The 14562-nt window shown below is 47.3% G+C and overlaps 1 protein-coding gene across 7 annotated transcripts in view; it reads left to right on the top strand.

The window, feature by feature from the left end:
- NOX4 (NADPH oxidase 4) overlaps nt 1-14562 on the top strand; it is a 101265-nt gene that overhangs the window by 78930 nt on the left and 7773 nt on the right. For 3 of the 7 annotated variants that reach the window (XM_053385561.1, XM_053385560.1, XM_053385557.1), the window contains 4 exons: nt 10766-10885; nt 12054-12162; nt 13336-13446; nt 14292-14392. In XM_053385561.1, the coding sequence (XP_053241536.1) occupies nt 10766-10885; nt 12054-12162; nt 13336-13446; nt 14292-14392 (441 nt within the window). Of the gene's footprint in view, nt 1-10765; nt 10890-12053; nt 12163-13335; nt 13447-14291; nt 14393-14562 lie in introns of those variants that run through there. The other 4 variants (XM_053385559.1, XM_053385558.1, XM_053385562.1 and 1 more) reach the window with 4 other exon arrangements.

Raw genomic sequence — 14562 nt, 5'->3', positions numbered from 1 at the left:
CATGACATTTCCTGATCTCCACGCTCAGCTTTCCTCTGGGAAGTTTTTCTGTTTGAATTGCGCCATGAGCTGCTGGAATATTGACCACCTCCGTGCTCAGTTGCATCGGCTTCTTGGCCTCAAAGGGATCTCGGTGTGGGTTGTTTAGAAATGAAGCAGGGCACACTGCAACTTTTAGAGACCAAGCTCTTCTAGATTGAAGTTTTGAAATGGTGGTTCTCTCAGACAGGGTTTGGGGAAAGACAGAAGGATGAAGTGGCAGTTGGATCATAGAGTCATAGACTTGCATAGTCATAAGGGACCCTAAGGGTCGTTTTGTCCAGTCCCCTACATTGCAGGAATCTCAACTAAAGCATCCATGACAGATGGCCATCCAACATCTGCTTTAAACTCTCCAGGGATGGAGAGTCCACAACCTCTCTAGGGAGTCTGTTCCACTGTCAAACAGCTCTTGCTGTCAGAAAGTTCTTCCTGATGTTCAGTCGGAATCTCCTTTCTTGTAGCCCAAAGCTGTTGGTTTGGGGTCCTACCCCTCCAGAGTAGGAGGAAACAAGCTTGCTCCATCTTCCATGTGACAGCCCTTGAGATGTTTGAAGATGGCTATCGTATCAGTCTCCTCTTTACAGGCTAAATATCCACAGCTCCTTCAACCTTTCCTCATAAGACTTGGTTTCCAGACCCTTGATCATCTTGGTTGCCCTCCTCTGCACACGTTCCAGCTTGTCAACATCCTTCTTAAATTGTGGTGCCCAAAATTGGACACAGTATGCCTGGTGGCTCTGTGGGTTAAACCACAGAGCTTAGGACTTGCTGATCAGAAGGTCGGCGGTTTGAATCCCCGCGACGGGGTGAGCTCCCGTTGCTCGGTCCCTGCTCCTGCCAAACTAGCAGTTTGAAAGCACGTCAAAGTGCAAGTAGATAAATAGGTACTGCTCCGGCGGGAAGGTAAACGGCGTTTCCATGCGCTGCTCTGATTCACCAGAAATGGCTTAGTCATGCTGCCACATGAGCCAGAAGCTGTACGCCGGCTCCCTCAGCCAATAAAGCGAAATGAGCGCCGCAACCCCAGAGTCGGCCACGACTGGACCTAATGGTCAGGGGTCCCTTTTCCTTTATGCCTGGTGTGGTCTGGCCAAGGCAGAATAGAATGGGACTATTATTTTCCTTGTTCTGGACATTATAGTTTTGTTGATGCATCCTAGAATAGCATTAGCTTTTTTTGCTGCTGCGTCATACTATTGACTCATGTTCAGATTGTGGTCTACTAAGACCCCTACTTATTAAAATAGCTCTAGCTCAGTTCTGTCAACACTGACTTGACTGGCAGTAACTTTCCAGGGTTTCAGGCAGGGGTCTCTCTCAGCCCTCTCCAGAGAAGCCAAGGGTTGAATGTGGGACATTTTGCTTGCCCTACCACTCAGTGCCAGGGGGCCTTCTAGAGGAAAAGCAGTGAAGGATGCAAGCAATGAAAGATGCAGTGTGTGTACTATGAATTTGCACAGCCCTTTGTTACCCTCCTGCTTCTCCAATTCAGTCTAGAGCTCAAGCATTGATGGCATCTTCCAGCAACCTAGTTGTTCCGTCCCCAAAGCAAAAATCAGGTGCGCTGCAGAATAGCCGGACAGCTAGCAGCTGGGGAATGTGGCTAGCATCCACAGAACAGCAGTAGCAGCCAATGAAATTAGGTGCCAAAGCTATTGCAAGTGGTGTCTAACCAGCTAGCTGGAGCTGCTTTCTGCTGAGACCAAAAAGCGCAGAAGCTGTCAGGATGAAAGGGATGGGGTTTTGTTCTGTTCTGTTCTGTTTTTGCATTGTGGGTATCAGTAGAGTGAGGTGTCAGGCTATAGGCCTGTTGGTAGCAATACAGAATTGAGTGGGATTTCCTCCCAATATTTTTATTTTGGGCTGCTACTTTAAAAAAAGAAGAAAATTGAAGTATGCCATATAGCACAGAGTACAACCTTCCTTCCTTTCCTCTCTCTCTTCTTTCTTATTCTCTCTCTTTATCTTTCTTTTGCATTTTCCTTTCCTTTCTTTCTTTCTTTCTTTCTTTCTTTCTTTCTTTCCTTCCTTCCTTCCTTCCTTCCTTCCTTCCTTCCTTCTCTCTCTTCTCTCTCTCTCTTCTTCTTTTCTTTCTTTCTTTCTTTCTTTCTTTCTTTCTTTCTTTCTTTCTTTCCTTCCTTCCTTCCTTCCTTCCTTCCTTACTTCTCTCTCTTCTCTCTCTTCTTCTCTCTCTTTCTCTTTCTTTCTTTCTTTCTTTCTTTCTTTCTTGGTGCCATCTAAGGACATCGCATTTACAGAGTACCTTGAGCCAAAATGTATGCACAAAGACCTCAGCTGAATGATAGACCATCTGCTCTGCAAACAGAAGGTCCCTAAATCAATCCCTGGCATCACTATGTAGTGCTGGAAGAAACTCTGAAGAGTCCCTGACAGTCTGTGTAAACAGTACTCACCTTGATAGACCAGTGACCTGAGCTTCCTATGTGTCTGCTCCATGAAGCTGAGGACCATTTTCTAATGTTATGGGGAAGAGTGGGGAGAGGGTTTCCATGGGCTCCTTTGCTTTTCCTCCTCTCTCATAACACTCCAACCTGTGGACATCCAATGAAGCTAAATGTTGGAGGATTCACAGCAAATCAAAGGAAGTCCTTAAATTATGCAACCCGTGCCCACAGGAGGTAGTGATGGCCACCCACCTAGATGGCTTCAAAAGAAAATTAGGTAAATTCTGTTACGAAAAAGGAGCAATGCAGAAGCAAGCACCAGGTGGCTGGAATGGTAAACAGGATGTGAATGTTATTGGATTGTCCCGTGGGAAACTGGGACTGTCTGTAAAGTGCTCTGAGAGCCGGATGTTACCTCAGAGCAGCACATGACCCTGTACTGGAAGTACATGGGTGGAGTTTATTCTCTCTCTGCAGTGGGAAGCAGAGTGTGCAGACATGTTTTCTCTGTACTGCTGAAAGACAGGAATAAAGACATGTAGATATATTTCTGTCTGTCTCATTCCCCCTCCCTGGGGGAGGAGTGGTGTGTTCTCCTTCACGTTGAGGAGAATCGCCGATTGGAGACCTCCTTTGATCTTGCCGGCAGACGCTGGCAGGGGAGGTCAAGGATTCAAGCCGGGCACCTGGAGGGTGGCCAAATTCCTAAGAGCTGGAGGCTCTGACTTTTGGCTTGAATCCCGACAACTGGTAGCAGATCGATGGTTATCTGATCTATGAGAATCAGCATGAGAGGTGAGAGGTCGATGAATCGTTGCCATCCTCTGCACCTAAGAAGATAAAGAAAAGCGTCTGCCTGCAGCCAGAAGCTGAAACAGACAGCTGGACACCGAGAGGAGTGTGTTTCAAGGCAACGGAGCCCCAGAAAAGGTATGCTGCATTTTGGGGGAGAGAGAATGAACGCAGAAAGATTAATTTCTGGTTCACAAGAGCTGCGTTTGAAAAACAAGCTCTGAAGGCAAGCTTGCATACCAGGAATTCCTGTGGTGAGATAAGGAGTTCCGTCCCGAGCAGGTTGCTAGGCAACGTCTGCCAGCACTTGTTGAGTTACTGAATGGCTGGGAAAGAGCCTGAGAAATCGAAAATGTTTTGACTACCTTTTGCAGCTGTGGAAAACAGCGTGCAGATTGCCTGCCTGAGAAAGCAGAAAAACAGCCAAAGGTTTGCCTGCCTGTAAAAAAAGCAGTAAACAGAAGAGAACTTTTGGAGTTTACTGGCTTGAGAAAGTGAAAGCTGGCTTGAGATTGAGTGTAAAGCTGACCCTTGGATTCAGCATGGATGCCAAGAAGGGGGGAGTGCCCCTGAGTGCCGTGGTTCTAGAGGAACACAGCCGGCATGCTGCACTGGAAGTAAAGGACAGGGGGAGGGAGGAACGCAGTTCTAATTCCCCCACCGATGAGGCTACTGGAAAGGATGCTGTAGCTTTGAATGTTGTCCAGTGTTACAATTGCGGACAGGCTGGGCATCTTCAGCGGAACTGTAAGAAGCCACGTCAGCCAAAAGGAGCGAAGGGCCGCTCAGCAAAGCCTGAGGCGTCAGGCAAAGGTCGTACCAAGCCTATGGTGGAACCTGCAAAGGCTTTGATGGCGAAAGGAACCACGCCAGACGTTGGGTACTCGTTTATAATTGACACGGGCTGCACGGTTCATATGTCCCCACACAGAAAACTCTTTTCAACGTTTAAGAAGCAAAGCTTCACTGTCACACAGGCCAACGGTCAGGAGCTGGAAGCGGCCGGCGTGGGGACTGTCTATCTTAAGAGTCTGGACTTGACAATAAACAATGTTTACTTGGTTCCTGAATTGAAGCTCAATCTGCTGAGTGTTTCGCAGATTGCAAAGAGAGGACTGAAACTGTCCTACGATGCTGAGAGCTGCGAGATCTACAAAGATGGAGAGTTATATCATTCCGCCAAACAGAAGGATGGACTATATTTGTTGACTTTCCTCTGTGTCTAACCTAGTTTCTCTTGCAGGTGTGAGCAAGAAGAAGACCGGAGTCAACAGAGCATTTCAGCGGGTGTATGCTGATGTGATTGGTCCTCTAGAACCATCTAGAGGCAATGCAAGATATTATTTTGTGTGTGTGGATCATTTCTCTAACTATGTCTGGGTTTATGTGTTGAGAAAGCCACAGGAAGCCTTGGAGAGGTTTCAGGAGTTTTGTGACAAAGTTAAGAGTATGCATGATGCTAACATTGATTGTCTATTCACAGATGAGAAGCAGATTTTTCTTTTACAGGATTTCCAAAGGTTCCTGCAGAAGAAGGGGATCAGACACAAGATTGCTGTTTCAGCGGAAGCGTGGAACAGGGGTGTCTGTGTACGGGTGAACAAAGAATTGCAAAAGGGGATGGAAGCGCAATTGCTAAGTTCACATCTGCCACATGAGTACTGGGCCGAGTCTCTAATGTCGTTCTGTTATACGAAAATGAGAAAGGTTTCAAAAGAGTTGGGAAGTTCTCCTTTTGAGAAACTGTTCCACAGAAAACCTTCTGTTGCCCATTTCAAGGTTTTTGGTTCTCATGTGAGAACAGAAGCTCCAGGTGGAGTAAAGAATGCCAGAGGCATTTTTGTGGGGTATGAAAAGGATCTCTACAGAGTAATTTTGTCTGAATCTGGTCAGGTGATTCTCACAAAATTTCTAGAGAGTGCTCCTGAACAGGAGAGAGTGATAGTACACACATTTCCCACTGAGGACGATTCAGATGATGATGATTTCACTGATTTCAGCTGTACTGAAAGTGATGACACTGATAGCTCGGAGAGCTCAGTTGTCACAGTCATTGAGAGGAAGTCTCACACAATAGATAGGCCTTCACAACTGAAGGATGAACCACTGTTTACCATTGGAACTGGTTCTCCAAAGAGTCCTGAGACTGGACCAGTGAGCAGAGAGGATCAGCACCTCATACGTAGGTCTGAGAGAGTTACAAAGGGTCAACCACCCAAGAGGTACTCAAAAGAGTTTGCTAACGTAGCTGTTGCATGTGTTGCTGTTGTAAACAACCGAGGACAGGTTGGAGCTGTGTCTAAGTCAGAGACAAAGACACAACAGAGAGTTGCTAGCCAAGGTAATGCAGATGCACTCATTCCTTGGAAACCAGACAACCAGAGAGGTACACTGGGGAAACCAGTGGCGGGGAGTTCCAAGGGTGGAACTGAAACAACAGGGGAGTGTTATGTGTATAACAACTGTTTGTTTTCTTCTCTGGATCATGCTTTGCTTGCTGCAACACGCATTGATTCTTTTGGGGGAGGATGTTACGAAAAAGGAGCAATGCAGAAGCAAGCACCAGGTGGCTGGAATGGTAAACAGGATGTGAATGTTATTGGATTGTCCCGTGGGAAACTGGGACTGTCTGTAAAGTGCTCTGAGAGCCGGATGTTACCTCAGAGCAGCACATGACCCTGTACTGGAAGTACATGGGTGGAGTTTATTCTCTCTCTGCAGTGGGAAGCAGAGTGTGCAGACATGTTTTCTCTGTACTGCTGAAAGACAGGAATAAAGACATGTAGATATATTTCTGTCTGTCTCATTCCCCCTCCCTGGGGGAGGAGTGGTGTGTTCTCCTTCACGTTGAGGAGAATCGCCGATTGGAGACCTCCTTTGATCTTGCCGGCAGACGCTGGCAGGGGAGGTCAAGGATTCAAGCCGGGCACCTGGAGGGTGGCCAAATTCCTAAGAGCTGGAGGCTCTGACTTTTGGCTTGAATCCCGAGCATACTAGACTGTGCTCTGCCACCATAGTTGGAGGCAACAGTGCTACTGAATTTCGGTTTTTGGAAGCCACAGTAGGGGGGAGCTCTGTTGCACTCAAATCCTGCTTGCAGGTTTCCCATAGGAGGAGAAGGAGGAGTTTGGATTTGATATCCTGAAGGAGTCTCAAAGAGGCTAACATTCTCCTTTCCCTTCCTCTCCCACAACAAACACTCTGTGAGGTGAGTGGGGCTGAGAGGCTTCAGAGAAGCGTGACTAGCCCAAGGTCCCCCAGCAGCTGCAGGTGGAGGAGCGGGGAAGCGAACCCAGTTCACCAGATTACGAGTCTACCACTCTTAACCACTACACCACACTGGCTCACACAGGCATCTGGTTGGCCACTGTGTGAAAAGGATGCTAGACCAGATGGGTTGTTGACCTGTTCTGGCAGCCTCTCCTTATGTTCTCAGGTTCAGGCTCTGTCGTTGCTGGTGCACACTCTTGCTGTAACCTCCAGAATCTGCTGTCAAAGTAGTCTTCACAATTTGTGATCTCCTGCTCTGGAGGGGTAGGACTCAAACCAATGGCTTCAAGTTACAGGAAAGGAGATTCTGATGAAACATCAGGAAGAACGTTCTGACATTAAGAGATGTTTGACAGTGGAACAGATTGTGGACTCTTCTTCCTTGGTGGTTTTGAAGCAGAGGTTGGATGGTCATCTGTCATGGATGCCTTAGCTGCGATTCCTGCATTGGTGTGATGGCCTGGGAATCGGATTCAGAGGCTGAACCTGAGGAATCCCAGCCTGCACAGGAGTCCCCACCTCCAGGACCGGCTGAGCCGGGGCTGGGGCTTGAACCTGAAGGGCCCTCACCTGTGCCGGATCCTCAGGAGCAGACACCAGCTGAATCTGCTCTGGAGGTGATCAAGGACCCATTGCCTGCAGGTGCTCCACTCTCAGCCCCATCAGGGGAAGAAGGTGAGGTTGCCTCTGGGTCTGGTAACCCTCCAGTCTCTCCTGAGCTGCAGAGGCTCAGGGCAGAGAAGGGGAGGGAACTAAGTTCTCGCAAGAGGAGTGCTTGCCTCCAGGCCAGGAGAGGCGAGTCACCTGAGGACCGGGGCCGCCCTATGCCTCGGGGCAGATAAAAGCCAGCCAGCCCAGTCCCAGGTTGGGGGAGCAACATTGTTGGTAACCTGTTCCTGCTGGCACCCTGTCCTGTTCTTCTGCCAGAGTTCTTGACCTCACCTGACTCCTTGCCTTGGACCCTGATTCAGCCTTGACGGACAACCCCCATACCACACCCTTGACCTCAGACTGGACTCGGACCATGCTGCATGGTAACCCCCCGGGACCAGCACAATTGCAGGGGCTTGGACTAGATGACCCTTGGGTTCCCTTCCAACTCGACAGTTCTATGATTCTAAGCATGGCTTGTCGCCCATGCATTATGGCCAGCCAGGGCATCCAAGTGCTCAGTAACCACCACCACCTTCCATCTGTCCTTGCCAGGCAGCAAGCCCTTCCAAGCCCTTGAATAGACCTTCATGAAATGGCTAGTGGGCTTCATGTTGTCAGGCCTGTCTTAGCTTGGCCTCTTACGGACAGCGCTCTGCAACCCTGACCACTTAAGCGGTGGCCTTTTCCAGCTCCTCTCCATCTCTGCCTTCAACAGGGTGGCTTGAACTCTACACTAATTGCCGACCTGAGTCTTTTGCTCAGTGATGAGATAAAACAAACAGTCTACTCAGGCGCAGCCTTCTGCCTCCAGGCACACAGCGAGGCCCAGTTTGTGGAGCAATAGCAGCCGACCTGAAGCTTAGGTCACCAGCTACAATATCTCCAAGTAAAGAAGGAGAAGAAAAACTCTGCCTGGCTTTCTGTGGAGCTGGAGGAAGGAAGCATCCTTCACCCGAGCGGTAATCATTGCAAGCTGGCCTCTGGGCTGACCTTGGCTTGTTAGAAAATGAAATGTACGGGACAAAGCTTCCTTGGGCTAATGGAGCCTTGAACTTTGGGCTGTGAATGTCAGAAGCAACGGAAGCAGCGCTGACGTTTGGCTAATGCCAAACATCTCCCAATTTATTTTGGAGGAAGGCGGTTGAATAGTGCAGCAAATACTGGCAACAGAAGTAGTGAAGGGTCTAAATTGGCCCATACCACATTAAACAGCCGGGGCTTCCTTCCAAAGAACTCTGGGAACTGTAGTTTGCTAAGAGTGCTGACAGCTCATGGCTGACCTCTGTTCCCTACACAAATCTACAGCTCCCAGAGTTCCCTTTGAAGAGGGAGGGCAATAGAGATTTCCTCACAACTCTGGGAATCCTTAAGAAACAACTGATCCCAAGATTCTTTGGGAGAAGGCATGGCTGTTTAAAGCAGGGGTCAGCAAATTTTTTTAGCAGGGGGCCAGTCCACTGTCCCTCAGACCTTGTGGGGGGCCAGACTATATTTTGAAGGGGGGGAAATGAACAAATTCCTATGCCCCACAAGTGACTCAAAGATGCATTTTAAATAAAAGGACACATTCTACTCATTTAAAAGCACCAGGCAGGACTCACAAATAACCCAGGGGTGCATTTTAAATAAAAGGGCACATTCTACTCATGTGAAAACACACTGATTCCCAGACTGTCTGCGGGCTGGATTGAGAAGGCGATTGGGCCAGATCCGACCCCAAGCCATAGTTTGCCTACCAATGGTTTAAAGTAATATATTGCAATATATCGTGAATCATGACATGTGTTAGGGCTGAACAATATATCGTCCAAAAACGGTTTGAAGCCCTTATTGTGATATCAGTTTCATATTTTTTGACCTGGCATATATGGCAAATCATTATATTTGTGTGTCTGTGTGTGCAAAAATCACAATGAACAACCATGAAGCCAGCCAATGCCTCAGTATAGCTCCATTCTTATTTTAGATATTGTGATACATCAGTATATCACAAAGTATAGCTGGTGATATATCACACAATGTTGAAAACCAGCCCCTTTCACCAACACCTAGGGGGCCACAGGCTCCTCAACCCTGCTATAAATGCAGTGGTGTTACACATTTATTTATCTCTACAAGAAACAAACAAAAAGAGAGAAATCCCTAAAGAGCTTTTTTCTTTTCTTTTTAATCCTGACGGCTGATTTCTGAAGGAAACAAGTCCTTATTTTCCTCTGGCAAATTAAAAAGCAAGCAGAACATCTTACAAACAGACCCAATTCTGTCCAAAAGAAATAAAAGGAGATTATAAACTCCTTGGGCGAAAAGGGTGCGTTTTTCACCCCGGATGAGGAATTTGCTGCCTTTGCCTCTGAGACTGCCTCCTCCCTGGAGAAATGAAATAAACATCTTTTTTAAAAAGAGCAGTAAAATATAATTCACCCGTGCATATGAAAATAAAGTCTGAAGCAAATTGATTCAAGTGGGTTTTATGCAGGTCTCTTCGCTATAAGTTAGACATCGTACCTTAACATCGCTGAGATTTATAAAAAAAGGAAAACCTACCAATGAGTAGAAAGTTCTGCAGGCTCTCCTTTGCCTTGAAAGAAGACATTCAAAGGAAACAATTTGTACACTCCATTAGTTTGTAGTAAAGCTGGAGCCAGCAGAAGTAAAAGTAGAATAGGAATAACGAGACAATCATGCTTTGGTGGAAGTGATGCAGGAAGCCTACGGAACCTACTGGGTGTCAAAAAATAACTACCCACCTTCTACCTTCATAGCAGACCTTTCCCATCCTGAAAGCATCATCTGTCACAATGTTGGAGATGGAGCAGAGATTTTCTTAGCTCACACCCATACATCCTCCATGTTATGTACCATTTTGGTGAGACAGTGGCCAGGAAAGTAGGGTATCGGCTGGTAGCTGCTGCTTTTCTTAAAGGTTCCCAAAGCATGTGACAGAAGAGAAGAGGCTCTGGTCTCACTGAGGCCACATTCATGCTGTGCATTTAAAGAAACATCATGCCACTTTATAAACAGTCATGGCTCCCCCCCCAAAGAATTCTGGGAGGTCTGGTTTCTTAAGGGTCTTGAGAGCAATGAGGAGCTTCCTATTCCCCTCCCAGAACTACAATTCCCAGAGTTCCCTGGGGAGACGGATTGATTGTCAAACCGCTCTGGACACAAGGTGTTAGAAAAGATTTCATTTAAACCACATCATAATTGGAATGTACTCTTGTTGTTGCTGTTTATTGTGTTGATTCATTGCTTTCTCCTCCCCAAAAAAGTCTCAAAGTTGTAAAATATCAACCGGCTCTCCAGCCTTTTATAAAACCAGGTACACAGAATAAACATAGAAATCTCTAAAGGAACTCATCCAGCCAAAGCAGGAATTAAATGGGGGAATCCTATCACACCCCACAAAAGAGGACCACCGAATATGGATCACCAATCATAGTGCAATGCATTCTAAAATCCCCAAACCTGGGCAAACACAAATGCGCCTAAAAACTGACAGTATTGGTGCCAGACATGTTTCCCTAAGACATATTATGATCTCTTTTGAACAGGATGGTGATGGTGTTAATTTTCAAAACTGTGTTTTTCTCATCCTTCTACAGGCTGTATGTGGACGGTCCCTTCGGAAGCCCTTTTGAGGAGTGCTTCCATTACGAGGTTAGCCTCTGTGTGGCTGGAGGCATCGGGGTGACTCCGTTTGCGTCGATCCTCAACACCCTGCTGTATGTAAGCCTCGTCGCACTAAAGCCTTCCTCTCTCCCACCTGCTGCAAGAGTTACTAGAATTTCCCCCCTAGATATGTCCCCTAACAACGGAGTTGTCCCTAGAATGTTAAAACTATGAGGTAGGGGTTTTTAAAAAATAAAACAAAACAGGGCTTTTCGGGAGGGGCAGTGCAGAAGGCGACGGGTGCAAAGGAGCCACAGGTGAGAGCTGAGTGCAGGGTGGGGACCAAAGGTGAACAAACGGCCACAGAAGGAGTAATAATAATAATAATAATAATAATAATAATAATAATAATAATAATAATAATTTATTTAAACCCCACCCATCTGGCTGAGTTTCCCCAGCCACTCTGGGCGGCACCCAATAGAATATAAAAAACGCGATAAAACAACAAACATTAAAAACTTCCCTAAACAGGGCTGCCTTCAGATGTCTTCTAAAAGTTAGATAGTTGTTTATTTCCTTGACATCTGACAGGAGGGCATTCCACAGGGCGGGCGCCACCACCAAGAAGGCCCTCTGCCTTGTTCCCTGTAACCTCACTTCTCGCAGCACAACATTTCCCTCAGCACAGGTACTCCCTCTCCCCTAAGTCGAATCAAAGCCTGTAAACTTTTCCCTCCTGTGGTTTCTGGCATGTGGTATTCAGAAGCATTGCTGTGAAGGGCAGAGAACAGCCATCAACAGTCCTCTCCCTCCATCAGTTTGTCCTCTTTTAAAGCCATCCAAGTTGATAGCCAATCGGTACCTCCCGAGTTTGAAGAGAGTGTGAAAGAGAGGGGGATGGAGGGAAGGGAAGAGAGGAGGAGAACATGGAATGGTCATGCACAACTGTTGTTGCATCTGCTTTGGTTCTGCCACTCTCAAGACCCCAACTGCCTTGCGGTTTCTGGTCTGCCGTTCCTTGGCAGCGAACCTCATAATCAGTGGCTGCTTCCCATAACATTGCAATAGATAGCCTCTGTCTCCTGCATGCACAGGTGAGTCATACAACCCCACACCATAGGAACGGAAGTCCCATTCGAGATGCAGAGCGGTCCATATTAATTCTGCCCATCCTCTTGTTGAACTGCAGCAACTCAAACTGTGTGCCATAAACACGATGCACCTTTCTGAAATAGCAATTTCTTCCTTCCTCCCTGAAACGTGGCCTTTGCATAAAAGTGACGGCTGGGAACACTACAAGCTCAGAAGGCTTTACTTCGTATGGGTGTGCAGGGACATTGCGTCGTTCCGCTGGTTTGCTGATCTGCTTTGCGAGCTGCATAACAAGGTAAGAGGAATAAAAAATATTTCCCTGGGCTTGGTTTTGGAGGAAACCTCAACCCTGTCTTTGAAAGAACGCTTGTTCTTGGGGTAGCCTGCTGAGTGTTGGGTATTGAATTTAGGTGACACTTGGCAATTAAGCATGTATTTTGAAAAGCTATGCAGACACTGGTGGTTTGCAGTGTGTGTGTGTGTGTGTGTGTACACAGCAACATGCGTAACATGCTTAGTTCCTGTGTACACATACAAACATGCACAGGGTGTGTGTTCATGCATGTGTGTATGCACACATACACGCTTGGACAAAAAATACAGTGGTACCTTGGTTTTCGAACGTAATCCATTCTGGAAGACCGTTCAACTTCCGAAACATTTGAAAACTGAGGCGCAGAGGGCTGGCTGCAAATGCAACAGAGAATATGGGGGGGGGATACTCTGTGTAAGCCGTTCAACTTCTGAGGCGCATTCGAAAATGGAAGCATTTACTTCCGGGTTTTCAGCGTTCGGCTTTCAAAATATTTGGCTTCCGAGGCATTCAAAAACCGAGCTACCACTGTACTGTCATTATCCTTATCATCATATTCATCATTATCTTTTATGAGATTTCAACAAATCTTTGAATTTAAACTTAAACTGGGATGCGGGTGGCGCTGTGGGTTGAACCACAGAGCCTAGGACTTGCCGATCAGAAGGTCGGCGGTTCGAATCCCCGCGATGGGGTGAGCTCCCGTTGCTCGGTCCCTGCTCCTGCCAACCTAGCAGTTCGAAAGCACGTCAAAGTGCAAGGAGATAATAGGTACCGCTCTGGCGGGAAGGTAAATGGCGTTTCCGTGCGCTGCTCTGGTTCGCCAGAAGCGGCTTAGTCATGCTGGCCACATGACCCGGAAGCTGTACGCCGGCTCCCTCGGCCAGTAAAGCGAGATGAGCGCCGCAACCCCAGAGTCAACGACGACTGGACCTAATGGTCAGGGGTCCCTTTACCTTTAATGTCCAAGGGCATTTTGGCCCAGCTTAGCTGAATACCACCCAACATGTGGCACAGAGACATGATGGGTTAAATATTTGTCTCTGTCTGGGATTTGGAAAGAAAATCTTTGTTTCTGCTTAAGAGGAAATGTGCAGATTCACTTAATGTCTCCCCTCAGCACAAACACTTTACTCCTTTTTCTTACTGTTTCAGCTCTGGCAAGAAAATCGTCCAGACTTTGTAAACATTCAACTTTACCTCAGTCGAACAGATGGGATGCAGGTATGCCCAGCTGCAGAGGGGCCCTGGGGAGACAACTGGAAAGTAAGCTGGTCATAAAAGAGACTCTTGCCACAGGGCTAGAGCACTGTGGATAATCCGTTGCTACTGGGGAGGCAAGAATTCCCAGCCCAACCCATCACTAACACCACATTTCGCTCTGTCGAAAAATGAATTGTCTGCTAATGGAAATCCTTCAACTGTTCTTCATAAGGCTTGGTTTCCAGACACTTGATCATCTTGGTCACCCTCCTCTGCACACCTTCCAGCTTGCCAGTATCCTCCTTAAATTGTGGTGCCAAGAACTGGACACAGTATTCCAGGTGTCGTCTGACCAAGGCAGAATAGAGTGGTACTTTTAATTCCCTTGATCTGGACAATAGAGCTCTGTTGATGCAGCCTAGAATAGCATTAGCTTTGTTTGCTGCTGCATCACACCGTTGACTCATGTTAAGCCTGTGGTCCACTAAGACCCCTAGATCCTTTTCACGTGCACTTCCGGCAAGCCAGGTGTCCCCCATCTTATAATTGTGCAACTGCCTGAGTGTCGAACCTTACATTTGTTCCTACTGAAATTCATAAAAGTGTTAGATTCTTATTCCATTATGGGGCCAGAGGCGGCTGTTAGAGGGTGCGTCCCAGGGCAGGTTTCTGCAGTAGGCTCTGCCAGGGCACAGGGGCGCTGGTACCCTGTAGACTTCCCATAGCAATCCTTTTGCATGCACAGATGCACACTTGCAAATCCAACCATGCCAGTGCAGGCGCTTGCAATGGATCGAGCTGCCTACCAGGCCGTCCTTATATGCACAAGGCTGATGCGCAAAGTGGCTGGTGATTGATTTGCAGCCGTCATGCGAGGCGCACCAAAGGGGATGTCTTGTTTCTTGCAGAAAATAATTGGCGAGAAATACCAAGTGCTGAACCGCCGGCTTTTGATTGGTCGGCCTCGCTGGAAACTCCTGTTTAATGAAATCGCCAAGTGCAACCGACAGTAAGTGAGATTCCTAACCCGGCTCCCGGAGAAAGGGAATCGGGCGAGTTTAATAAACTGTATTTGTATGGAAATGACTTAATGCGCCCAAGCGCCTGATGGTTTGGCGTTATCAAATCTGTCGCATCTGAGAAATGGGGCCTTAACAAAAGGACTGTCAGTTTCCACAA

This window comes from Podarcis raffonei, chromosome 4, assembly GCF_027172205.1.
Source record: "Podarcis raffonei isolate rPodRaf1 chromosome 4, rPodRaf1.pri, whole genome shotgun sequence".
In the NCBI taxonomy this organism is placed as follows: domain Eukaryota; kingdom Metazoa; phylum Chordata; class Lepidosauria; order Squamata; family Lacertidae; genus Podarcis; species Podarcis raffonei.
Note: the sequence above shows the minus strand (reverse complement) of the source record. Positions and strands in the feature narration are given on the sequence as shown.